The 13,077-nt window shown below is 32.3% G+C and overlaps 1 protein-coding gene across 1 annotated transcript; it reads left to right on the forward strand.

Annotated features, from left to right (window-relative positions):
* The first annotated feature begins 245 nt into the window (after positions 1-245).
* LOC145642989 (secreted RxLR effector protein 161-like) lies at positions 246-824 on the forward strand. Its single transcript, XM_081694149.1, has one exon. It carries the CDS (start codon positions 246-248, stop codon positions 822-824), a length of 579 nt encoding a protein of 192 aa, XP_081550275.1.
* The last annotated feature ends 12,253 nt before the right edge of the window (positions 825-13,077 follow it).

Here is a 13,077-nt window from a genome sequence, read left to right on the forward strand (position 1 = left end):
ATATTCTAGTTGTACAGATCTATGTGGATGATATAATTTTTGGTGCAACTAATGAATCTTTGTGCAAGTATTTTGCTAATTTGATGAGTAGTGAATTTGAGATGAGTATGATGGGGGAACTCAATTTCTTTCTTGGTTTGCAAATAAAACAAACTGAAAATGGGATTATGATTCATCAACAAAAATACATCAAGGAACTTTTAAAGAAATATGAACTTGAAAACGCAAAGATCAATCACACTCCCATGGGAACTGCTACAAGATTAGATGACGGTTCTAAAGGAAAAAGTGTGAATGAAACAAAGTATAGAGGTATGATTGGGTCACTACTATATTTAACTGCTAGTAGACCTAATATTGCATTTAGTGTAGGTTTATGTGAAAGATTCCAATCAAATCCAAAAGAGTCACATATGACTACTCTGAAGAGAATCCTCCGATACCTAAAAGGAACAAACGACCTATGTCTGTATTATCCAAGGAGAGACGGAATCAATTTAAGAGGATTTACTAATGCTGATTATGCCAGAGATTTAGTCAACAGAAAGAGTACCTCAAGTATGGTTCAATTTCTTGGTCCGTGTTTGGTTTCATGGGGTTCCAAGAAACAAAATACTGTTGCTTTATCGACAGCGGAAACTGAATATGTAGTTACTGCTGCTGTTGTTCCCAGTTTCTTTGGACAAAACAACAATTGCGTGACTTTGGCATTATTCTTGAGTGTGTTCATATTCATTGTGACAATACTAGTGCAATCTGTATCTCAAAAGATCCAGTTCATCATTCTAGAGTTAAACACATTCATATCAGGCATCATTTCTTAAAATACAATGTTGAAAAAGACTTAATACGGTGAGACTTTTGTCTAATCGATAATCAAATTGCTGATATTTTAACAAAGCCTTTAAGCAGAGAAAAACATGAAAAATTGCGACCGGAACTTGGAATGATCAAGCTGACTTGATTGCTTTTGAAGCTCCCCGAAGGTATTTCCATCTTTAAAAATGGTTAAATATTGGACATATAGTCACCCTAAATACTTGTGTGCACAACACTGATTAGATTTACACATTGTGAAGGACTCTCCTAATTATTAATCTGCTTAGTACATGATAGCAATGCAAATTGGGTGTTAAACAAAAAGAGTCATAAGCCTTGTTGGATTGTTATGTGTTCTAGTTGTTTTAGTAGCAAGCAAATCATGATCTTTTTAATATCTCTTATCATCATTTTTCTCATAAATCTCAATTTCTTATTTTTCTATCATTTTTATCATAAATCTCAATTTCTTATTTTTCTATCATTTTTTCTTATCTTTAAAAAAAACGTCATTCAATTTTCCGTATGACAAGAGATTCCATAAATATTTTTTTTCCTATTCTTATTATTTTTTACTCCACCCAACTATGGGATATATTTTGTTTAGTTTTGTTTTGTTTTAAATTAATGGTAACACTAATCTTTTTCTTTACTCCAATTTAATTATTCACCCAATACCTCACTGTAATTCTACATCTCCTCTACACCCCTCAAACTTTAACTATGAGAGCTAGCTTCAACACTCATATACCCACACGAAAAAATTATCAAACATCATCAACAACCTCAAGCCCCATGGAAACATCACCTTCACCTGTTAAACCCGCAATACCACTACCAACCTCGCCAACTAACTCCCCTATGGTTGAATCTCCCATGGATATTTAACCCACCCCGGTTGTCAAGTCGCTCACACCCAAAGTACCTCCAGCGAAACCCAATACCCCTCCTAAGCCTAAACCAAAACCTCGATGCTCAAAGAAAAGAAAGATCAATTATGCAGAAGGCTCTGAGATGGACACTGCCATTGAGGGGGAAAAAATTACAAAAATACCTACCTGTGTTATTGCTAAATTTACATTGGTATAAATAATGTAATTTTGTTGAACTCCTTGACTTACTTGAGTCACAACAATGGGTTTATTTGTTGGATGTGTGTGCTAAACATATGGTGCATCCAAAAATAATGGATGAATTTTGTAAGTCTTTTAACTGTGTGAAGGGTGTTTGTTCGGGTATTGTTAAGGGAACTCAAATTTCTTTTGATGCTGATTATTTATCTAGTTTGTTTGAAGTTCCTAATACGGGGCACGGGCTATATTTTAAGGGTCGATGCAATGTGGAAGTTAATGGAGACTCGGCGGATGAGATGATTGAATTTATTAGATGGGTTCCTGGAGTAATAAGTACTGATCATATCTTTTTTCTCCTCGTATTAAATTACTCTAGCTACAAACTGGTAAAAAAGGCCATATTACCTCGACCCCATAAGCGCAAAATAGCAAACCTTTTTGATACTTCAATTATATATTGCCTAGCCAATAAAATTCCAATCAACTTTCCCGCTTTAATGATCCAACATCTTAGTCACTGTATCCCAACCCTATCAATTCCATATGGATCATTATTAAACGTTGTATTTCAAAGTTTTGGTTTCGAGTTGGATGGAGAAACTTTAATTCCCTTGCAACTTGAAAATCATCTTCAACCTAAAATGCTTCATGGAATAAACTTAGAAGTGATAGGGGGAAAAACATGTTTTGTGAAGATTCCTACTGAGAATGAAGATAAACAATTGAGAGTGAGGGTGATGATGAAGTAGAAGAGGCGGACGAAGAGGAAATTGAAAAGATAGGAAGGGTTGTAGCAAAAGAAAATAGAGTGTTTTTGAAAGGAAAGAGGAAGAGTTTAAGAATCGCATCTAAAACCGTAGCTCCTGATTATGTTATTGACGAAGATGAAACTGAGGAAATAGTATCTTCTACTATGGGTGCTGCGAAGGGAGTCACACTGGGTACCTCGATACCTGTTGTTCCTCCTATTATCGGTCACTCAACTGGTGTTCCCTCTTTGTTTTCTCAAGGTTTCGGATTTGCTGCATTTGGGTCGTCTAGTCCCTCTAAAACAGAGAAGGAGAAATTATTAGAGGAACTTAAGACTTCTTTTGTCAATGTGATTAAATCTAATGAGCAGCTTGTTGGCAAAGTACAAGAGCTTGAGAAGACAGTAGCTTCCTTACAAAAGGAACTACAAGACCTTAAAGATCACATGTCTCAAAATCATCAAACAATCATGTCAACCATCAACAAATCGTGACTGTTAAATAGCCTACTTGTTCCACCCATTCTTTTCAAAACTATGGTGTTCATTATTATTTTAAAACTTAGTTAATTTTTTTTTCTCTTTCTTTTGTTACTTAGTGTAGGTGAAGATTTTTTTAATGCTTGTTATTAACGGAGCACATGGCTTTTGATTTCCTATTGTGCAATTACCTAATCTTGCAAAGGTTGATTGACTAATCCTATAAGTATGTGGAGATACTTTTCTTTGTTTCTAAGTGGCTATTTCTACGGAAGTAGTGGTGTGTGGCTATTTTGTTTAATATTTTTCTTTTGATGAAGCCAAAAGGGGGAAGACAAAGCAAACTTGTACGCTAAAGTTTCGAGTTCTTAGTTATTCTTCTATACTATCTCAGGTAGTATAGTATGTATAGTTTATTTATGTATTGTTATGAGTGCTTGATTTTTATTTCTCTCTCAAGTTTGATTTGGTTTGTCATCATCAAAAAGGGGGAATATTGTTGACCTCTATGATGTTTTGATGATGACCTAAACAAACTTAACTAATGTTTTTATTAAGTTCCTGTGTGTAGATGAATGGATTTCCCGAGAAGGAACATAGAAGAATTGCAGACTTGGCAAAAACAAGCGAAGAAAATCAAGTAAATATTTATCATGTTCCTTTTAGTAACAAAGGGTTATCAAGTTCCTTTTGGGAACAAGTGTGTGTCATGTTCCTTAGGGGAACAAGCTTTGTTCACTATTCATGATCCTTAGTGGGAACTTGGAGTGAAGCAAATTGAAGCTACCGAGTTGGAGCTTCAAACAAGAGAAGACATGAAGACTAAATTTATTTTAGGACTTATGTAAGTGTTGGAAACTTGTAGTGATATGGAACTCAGAAGGAACATACTTGATTTTTAAGGAAAATTATGAACGTATATTCTTAAACTCTTTGAAAAATATATTAAAATTATTTTTCTTGAAAAGCTAAAGATTTTGATGTGATAAAATCTATTTTGGTAAAAAGATTATTTATTTTTGTAAAATGAATTTTGGATATTATATTACAAAATTATATTTATTAAAATTTCTTTTTCTCCAAGTTAGTTTACACGTTTTAATCTTTGATGACTTAGTCTTAGGAATACCGTTAAAGATATTCCTATCACTTGGTCATCATGTTCCCAAGTTTACCTCAACAATCAGTTATGGGTTCATGCCCTATAATCATGGGAACATGACTATTGTTGGGTGAGTGGGAAGTTGTTTAGAGTTTATGAGTACTCTATAAATAGAGAGTTGTAAACTTTGAACAACTCACCAGACTTAACTTGAAAAACATTCTTAAAATATCTTTAAGCTTTCTTTTAGAGTCTGAGTTCCTATTGCTTAAGTTTTTCCTACACACTAAGATTACAGACTTGTATTTTTTTTTTTTTTTTTGTTTTTAGGAAAAGAGTTAAGTGAACTCTTGTTGTAGTTAGGCTTTGAGTAGAGCCTAAAAGTGTAAGAGAGAGCTTCAAAGTCAAAGCTTGTGAGTACAGTTGTTTGAGGGAACAACTGTGGGAACTTGAGTTTACTGAGAAACTCAAGTAGAGGTCCATATAAGTTGTAACAGAGTCGTTTCCCTATAGTGAAAGAGTTTAGTAAAATCCGTAGTGGTCGTGGTTTTTCTTCTTGATTGGGCTCAAGAAGTTTTCACGTAAAAATCCTCCCTTGCATTTTCGTGTTCCTTATAGCTTTTGTTTAATCTGCTTTAATTTTGCTATAAGTTCCCATCTACAATTCATCCCCCTCTTGTAGAAGTTCATCCGGTTAACAACGTTTATGTCAACAACCCAAATTAAAAACCCAATGGAATTGGTTATTTAAAACATGGCATTTGTCCGAACTATGAAGGTTTTGATCTGTGAGTGGATTCAAATCTCGCTATGATCGGTACGTAGGCCCTGTTCTCATTAGATTATTTTCAGTTCCGCTCTAATAAGTTTAGTTTAGTTCAGTTTAGTTCAGCTCCTAATTTCCTTCTCTCATAAAATATTCAGTTCAGTTCAGTTCAGCTCTAATAAGTTATGTTCAGTTCAGTTCAATTCAATTCAGTCAATGAGAACAGGCCCGTAGTGCAACTTTGGTGCTCAAACCTACCTTATATTAATTATTATATCATTTTACGTGACTTACATGCCTTAAAACTTGACTAAACAACGCATTAGTAAGAGCCTGTTCTTTAGAATGGAAGAGAAGACGAGTTCCAAATGTTCAATTCTCTTAACCTAAATCCCGAATCCAAGACTATGCCTTAAAATTTTATGGAGTTAGTAGTCAGTTTTTAGTATTATTTCTTAAAAATTGACTGTTTTACAATCCGTCCTTATTAGGGTTAAAATAAGGTGGCGACTCTAAGCTTTTAATTAAAAGTCTTATCAGACACTTAAGTGAAACCTTTATAGACTAATTTGTCCATTAAAAACCAGGTACCACAGTAAACAAACCTAGAATTCGCTGGAAGAAAGCTGAACCAAGCTTGTAACAATGGCGGAAACGGAAGCAAAAATTATGGCGAAAGAGAGAATGACTAGAGGAGAGAGAAGTAAAATTAGAAGAGAGAGGAAATAAAATACTGTAAATGACACTAATACGTGCGAGCAAAAACAAGGAAAGTAATTACTTCCTCATTCAACCCGCCATACAGTACATTAATGTAAAACGAACGTCCTGAGGGCGTTAGATAAGCTAGCTAAAAGTTGAAAAATTAAATTAAAATGAACATTAATTACACCGCTCGACGCGTGATTTTGTCATGCTTTTCCAAATTTATACCACTTTTGGTAGTATTTTTAATGGTTATTCAACGCCCCGAGGGCGTTCGTTAGCAAGATCCATCTTATTATGCATTTTTTATTGTGTCTAACGTGGTGATTAATTGATTTTTAGGAGTTTAGGACGTCCTTTAAAAGAGTCAGGAGGGCACTTATGGAAGCTAAAAAAAACAATCTATATACTATACTAAAACAAGGTACACTAGCTCCATGGCTGCCACGTGTCCCTGTTTTAGGTTTTTTATTTTTTTTTTGGTAAAATGTATAATTGTCAAAAATCCTATTATTAAAGATAGTCCGAGATAATATCTTAAATTTTTTAATATTGTTTCTCAATTAATATTATTCATGGATTTTCATCATATATTTAATCCATATCATTTTATTTTAGATTGCTTAATTCAAGGAGAGTATATTTTGTTATTTTGTACACCGTACATTATATTTTAGGTTTCCTTATCAACACACGTATTGCTATATATATTAGAGCAGGTTATTCCTTCAACCTAATTTTTTTCCTCCCCACATTATTCCTATGGCTACATACTAACACCACTCCTAATTATGTTGAAGCTAATTGTGCTCTGTTGTCAACCTCATTAATATTATCAAACTTAATTCAACCAATTATTTATTCTGAAAAATTCAACTTGAGATTATACTTGTGGGATATGACCTTTTCAAGTTTTTTCATGGATCTCACCCTGGCCTCCTCCATCCAAATCTTTTATATTTAAGTCAAGTTTATATTACGGATTAGTAAAAGATATATTTGAATATATATTAAATTTAGATTATAACTGAAATATACTAATGTGTATAAATTATATTTCTTATTTAAAAAATATAATACAGAGTACTTCCTCCCCTTTTGTTAAGTGTTACAATTAAATGATCTCCAATTCACTATTTTGACCATTATTTTTTTTAATAATTGTACATTAATTTAAATTATACAAAGTTGATATATTCAAATGTTATAACAATTTTGATCTAATAAGACCAAACTTGATAATAATGTGCTTTCGAGCTTATATTTAAATAATTAGACATGTTGTGAATTGTAAAAGCTTATAAATATGTAGATTGATGTGTTTCTCTAAAAAAAATGTAAATTGTGATAAAATTATAATGACTTTACTAATTTTCTACCATATGATTTTAGGTATATCATACTTAATTTTCTTAAAAAATTATACATGCTATATACAATTCATTTGCTATAATATTTTATTACAGAATTCTTAAACGCGAAATATTTGAATTATTATAACAAGTTTTTTAACTTTTGCTAAACCTATAAACAAACCATTTATTCGACAACTAAAGACACAACACACTCATGCATAACATCTACAAATTGTAAAAAAGTTGATTGATATATAATTCTCTATAAACTATAATTCTCATTTTTAAATACAAAGTAAAGTTCGACACTAATTTTTACTCCGTTCTTTCTATTATAACTGACATGTTAATTTTTTTTCACTATCTATAATATTAACATTGATTGTAGTTTATTTATTTAAAAAAAATTATAAATGTAATAAATTCATATTTTATCATTTTAAGTTGTTAAATAGATATTGATGTAAGGTTTAATAATTAAAAATAATATCATTTTTATTGATATTTAATTACATAAAAACTAAGTCAAACTATTGCATCGACATGTATACAAAGTTTGATTGTGTTAGTTATTCATCAATGTGGGCAGCCACCATAGGGTTACTCAGTTAATGTTATATGGGTCACTCAATTAGTGATATAGGGCTTACTCTTTTTTTTTTTTTTTTTTTTTGAGGAAAATATAGTGCTTACTTATGAGTAAGTGTTATAATGGTTACACTGTAAGTGTTGTAGTGGATACTTTATTTGTTAATTATTTAAGAGATACTCAATAAGTATAATAAGGGGCTACTCTAATCTGTTAGTAAAATAGGGGTTAACTTGTTGATGTCATAGGCGTTACTGTTTCTTTTTACAAGCGACCACACGGTGTACTAGTCGCATATAAAATGCATTGTATATTTTGTATATGTCGTCAAGAGTGATATGTAAGAGTAATATGCATTTTTTTACTTCTCTTATATTTGTGTACATATAATTTTTTTTCACTATTATATACTTGTATGTGCGATAAAAATATCAAATGATTATATATATATATATATATATATATATATATATATATATATATATATATATATATATATATATATATATATAATAATAATAATAATAACAATAATAATAATAATAATAATAATAATAATAATAAATTTCTCGGCTCCCCGATAATTTCTTGTAATTAGATTGACTTTATAGATTTTATTTTTAATAATAATATTAATAATAATAATAATAATAATTGATTATTATTATTATTATTATTATTATTATTATTATTATAAAAGACAATTAATCAAACAATTAAGGGCAAGTCTGCGCATCATTCTAAGGTTATATATAGCTAAAGGCTACGATTTTTGAAAAAAAAAATTACACTAAACAGTGGCTTTTCAGATTTTTAGACGTGCAAATTTTTGGATGTGGAAGATGCAATATGTATGTGGTGATGAGGCTGATTTATCATGTGATAAAATTTAGTAGGTGATGAGACATGAAAATTTCATATTTTTAATTCTCCACGAGGGAAAGAAAAATATGAGACTTGATATTTACATACATAATAAAACTGTAACACCCAAATAATTCTCTCTTAAAAACCTGTGACTAACCTGAACAATTCCAAGAGAACTGACGTGCTACCACCACGTGTTCAAACATTAAGGCTTTTTTAGAAAATAGCAGCAGAAAAACTAACACAAATATATATAAGTTTCAAAACCAATAACCAAAACCAAATTAAATCTTACAACTTGGAACCCTTAAGGCCCTTATTCAAAACTTAAACCAATAGAAATAGTATGAAAGTAAAGTTGAGTTTAAATAACTTTAAATGTAAATATCAATAAAAATAAGAAAAGTAACCAACTCTCCACTCAAGATCCCACCATCTAGAAACAGATGCTGCATGTGTAAGAACCTGTGGTTAATCTGCTCCCCAATATTACAAGTGTAAAAATTGGATCGTCACAGGTTCATTGAAAGGTGAAGGCCATGACCAAAGAAAGACACACACAAAAGCACGCAATCAGCAAAGCTGAGTACATACAAGCCGCGAAATAAATTAAGAAATACCTGACATGCTACTAATAATCAAGCATAAGCATCATTAAATTATAGACTCAACACATGACTCAACCATCAAATTAATAAGACTTCACTAGCTAGTTAATAATAACTAACTCATTTATTTATTTCATTGGATTTAGCAATAGACAAGTTTGTCCAACCCATGTCCCATTTGGAACGTCAACAAAAGAAAAACACCATGCCTCCTTTCGAAAACATCAATAAACATCCAACGACCACGTGCGCGACTCCGTGACCGTAGTTAGTATGAGATTTCACCTAACTCCAGTTTTAAAAAAAAATATTTGAAATAGGAGACTCATAGATCAGACAGCCTCGATAAAAGTACACAGCTAATACCCAATGTACCCAACCCCTGATTGTCATTACTCCAGATGTGCACCAATCCAAAGTTTTATTACTCATTCATCTTACACTTTACGTGATTTACAGGTTTAGACTTGGTGATGACTCATATGCATAACAATACAAACATTCCAAACACAATTCAATCAAACAATTTAAATTTCCAATTTAAATATTTGATTTATTAGTGACAAACAACATTTATTATTTATTCCTTTACTACCTCGGTGTATAAACACCTTGAGTGCATAAGGCACCCCAAAACCTTAACCTCGTCTTATAAGACTTGCATTCTTCCTTTACTCATCCTGTTTGCATAATCATGAATGAGTAATAAATTAATCTTTACACCAATCACATACCTTTGCCTCTAAGCGCACCTTGCATAATTAGAGCACAAATAATACTTGCAATATAAAATAGTACACATCATATGAAATTCACAATGTATAACCAAACAATTTAACCCAGTCAACCCTATACATGATACTAAGTTCTCGATCCGTCCTTGAACATGCACCTACAAGCAAGGCTTCGTAACTTGTACGTATCTTGTGTAAACAATCCGGTTGGCCACTTTAAAACTAGAAGTCGCCTTCTGCAAAGTCCTCTCCTAAATCAAACAATGAGAAATAAATCAATACCCAAGCAAATAAATTTACAGCAATACTAAACTACTTTAAAACCTCTTAAATCATCAAAATAAAGCTTTTAAATTATTCCCTTTAGTTAATAATAATAGTACAACATCCCAACTATAAGTTTATATGTTAAAATCATGAAAATATAACGTATAATATAAAATTACAGCAAGTTTAACTTACTAACATATGTTGAAAATTTGTTTTATTAATAGTTTTTGAAATTCAAATAATCTATACTTATCATATTGCATAAATAATTGTTTAAAACATATAGAAGCATTCTAAAACTTTATTTTTGGCTCAAAACTAATAAAAATCAGATTATATAAAATCTGAATAATTTCAAACTTTTAAAGAACTACATTCATTATTCAATAGTTAGAATAGTATTTTACACATTAAAACCTTAAAACCCTTCAAATAAACAACATAAAACTCAAATTTCCCAAAATATATAATCTGAAAATTAATATATAATCAAAATAATCATACTTTGATGTAGTTTAAACATAGAATAATTAGGAAACTTGATTAGTACGTTATCAAGCCCTAAAACATGAAAAAAAAAAAAAAAAAAAAAAAAAAAAAAAAAAACTAGGTTTAAACCCTAAATTATACAACATATATAATCTGAAATTTTATATAATAATTTAAACATGCTAAAACTCATAAATTTATAATCTTTTATAATTTAAACATACTATCAAACTATAATAACAAAAATTTAGAATTGAAATCAAATAAAAATTGAAGCTTTAAATCAAAATTAACAAAACAAGAGAAGTGAGAAAAAGGGAGGAAGAGGTGCGACTACTACACAAAGGAGGCTGCTGGTGGCCAGAGGTGCGGCAGGTGGCGCGCCGGTGGGGGCAGCGGCGGTGCAGGTGCTCGGCTCCAAGCTTGGGGTTTTGTTTTTTTTTTCCCCTTTGTTTCACGTAGAAGAGGAGAAAGGGAGGTGAGGGTTTTTGAGTTTTATTTAGGTTTTATTCTCCTAGTTTTATTAGGAGTGGGTCTTGGGTAATTTGGGTTTGGGTAGGAATTAAGTATTTGGGCCACTAAGTTAAGGAGAGGCCTATAATTTTAATAAAAACTTAGTATTTTAACTTATTAATAAAGAAAATTGTATTGCTTTTACATTAAATAATCCATGTTTATAAAACTAAAATTAAAATATTGTATAAATAATAAATAATTATATTAGGAAAATATAGGGGATTACAATCTATCCCTCTTAACTCGAAACTTAACCCAAAAATCATAATTTCTCTAAAACTTTTCTAACTTTTATATTTTGTATTGCTGTAAATTGCTTGCTCCTTAACAAGTATAATCAACAAACTGAACTTTGTACTCAATGAACTCATACTTGGCCAGAGTTTACATACTTTTATTGTATGTAAACGCAATAATAATGCATAATAATAATCAAAAACATGAAAATTCAAGCAATAAATGGTATAGTTGGGGTAAAAGCGCGAAATTACATCGCATTCTACCCCCCCCCCCCCTCAAAAGAAAGGAGTTACGCCCTCGTAACTCACCTCGTCAAACAACTCAGGATACTTGTTTCTCATCTCTTCCTCGGCCTCCCAAGTAACCTCTTCATACTCCTGGTTCGACCAAAAGACTTTCACTATCTACATATCTTTGGTTCTAGTACTACGCACCTTGTGATCTAGTATCTTGACCGGTCTTTCTTCATAAGTTAGAGACTCATCTAGTTGAATAGTCTCCGGCTGCAAAACATGGGTTTCACTAGGCACATACTTCTTCAATTGGGAAATGTGGAACACATCATGCATTTTCTCAAACTCCATTGGCAAAGCCAATTTGTAAGCCACTTTCCCCACACGGTGGAGAATTTCATACGAACCCACATATTTTGCACTAAGCTTCCCTTTCTTGCCGAATCGCATCACACCTTTTGTTGGAGAAACCTTTAGAAAGACCTTGTCCCCAACACTAAGCTCATCATCCCTCCTCTCAAGTCGGCATAACTCTTCTGTCTATCTTGTGCTGCCTTTATACGCGACTGGATTAGTCTCACCTTGCTCACCATATCCTCAATGAACTATGTTCCCAAGGTTACTCGTTCACTGTAGTCATTCCAGCAAACTAGGCTTCTGCACTTCCTTCCATACAATGCTTCAAATGGTGCCATCCTGATGCTTGCATGGTAATTGTTATTGTAGGAGAATTCGATCAAAGGTAGGTGATCCTCCCAATTCCCTTGGAAATCTAAAGCACAAGCTCGTAACATATCTTCCATGGTTTGGTTTGTTCTCTCAGTCTGACCATCTGTTGCAGGATGAAAGGCAGTACTCATCTTCAATGATGTTCCAAGGTTCTCTTGCACGTTTTGCCAAAACTTCGATAGAAACCTCGAGTCTCTATCTGACACTATGTCCTTGGGAACTCTGTGCAACTGAACTACATTCTTCACATATACACTTGCTAGTTGCTTCTTTTTTCAGGTATCTTTGATAGGAATGAACATCGCTGACTTAGTAAGTCTGTCCACAATCACCCAAATTGTGTCATTCCCAGTACGAGTCTTTGGTAAGCCTGTCAAGAAGTCCATGGATATGGAATCCCACTTCTAACCTGGTATTTCTAATGGTTTCACCTTTCCCATGGGTCTTTTGTGGTCTATTTTCACCTTCTGGCATGTCAAACACTTTGATACAAACTCAGCAACCTTTCTCTTCATATTTGGCCACCAATAGAACTCTTTCAGATCCTTATACAACTTATCTCCCCCAGGGTGAACTGAATATGGTGTATTATGGCACTCCTCCATGATTTTTCTTTTTATCTCCTCACGCTTCTGTGGTATGCACCATCTCTCCTTGTATCTCAGACTCCCGTCTTCATGAATCTTGAATTCAGTCTCTGCACCACTAGTCACTCGATCTCTGATTTTTTGCAATGACTCATCTTCCAACTGCT

This window comes from Chenopodium album, chromosome 8 (assembly GCF_948465745.1).
Source record: "Chenopodium album chromosome 8, dcCheAlbu1.1, whole genome shotgun sequence".
NCBI classification, from domain to species: domain Eukaryota; kingdom Viridiplantae; phylum Streptophyta; class Magnoliopsida; order Caryophyllales; family Amaranthaceae; genus Chenopodium; species Chenopodium album.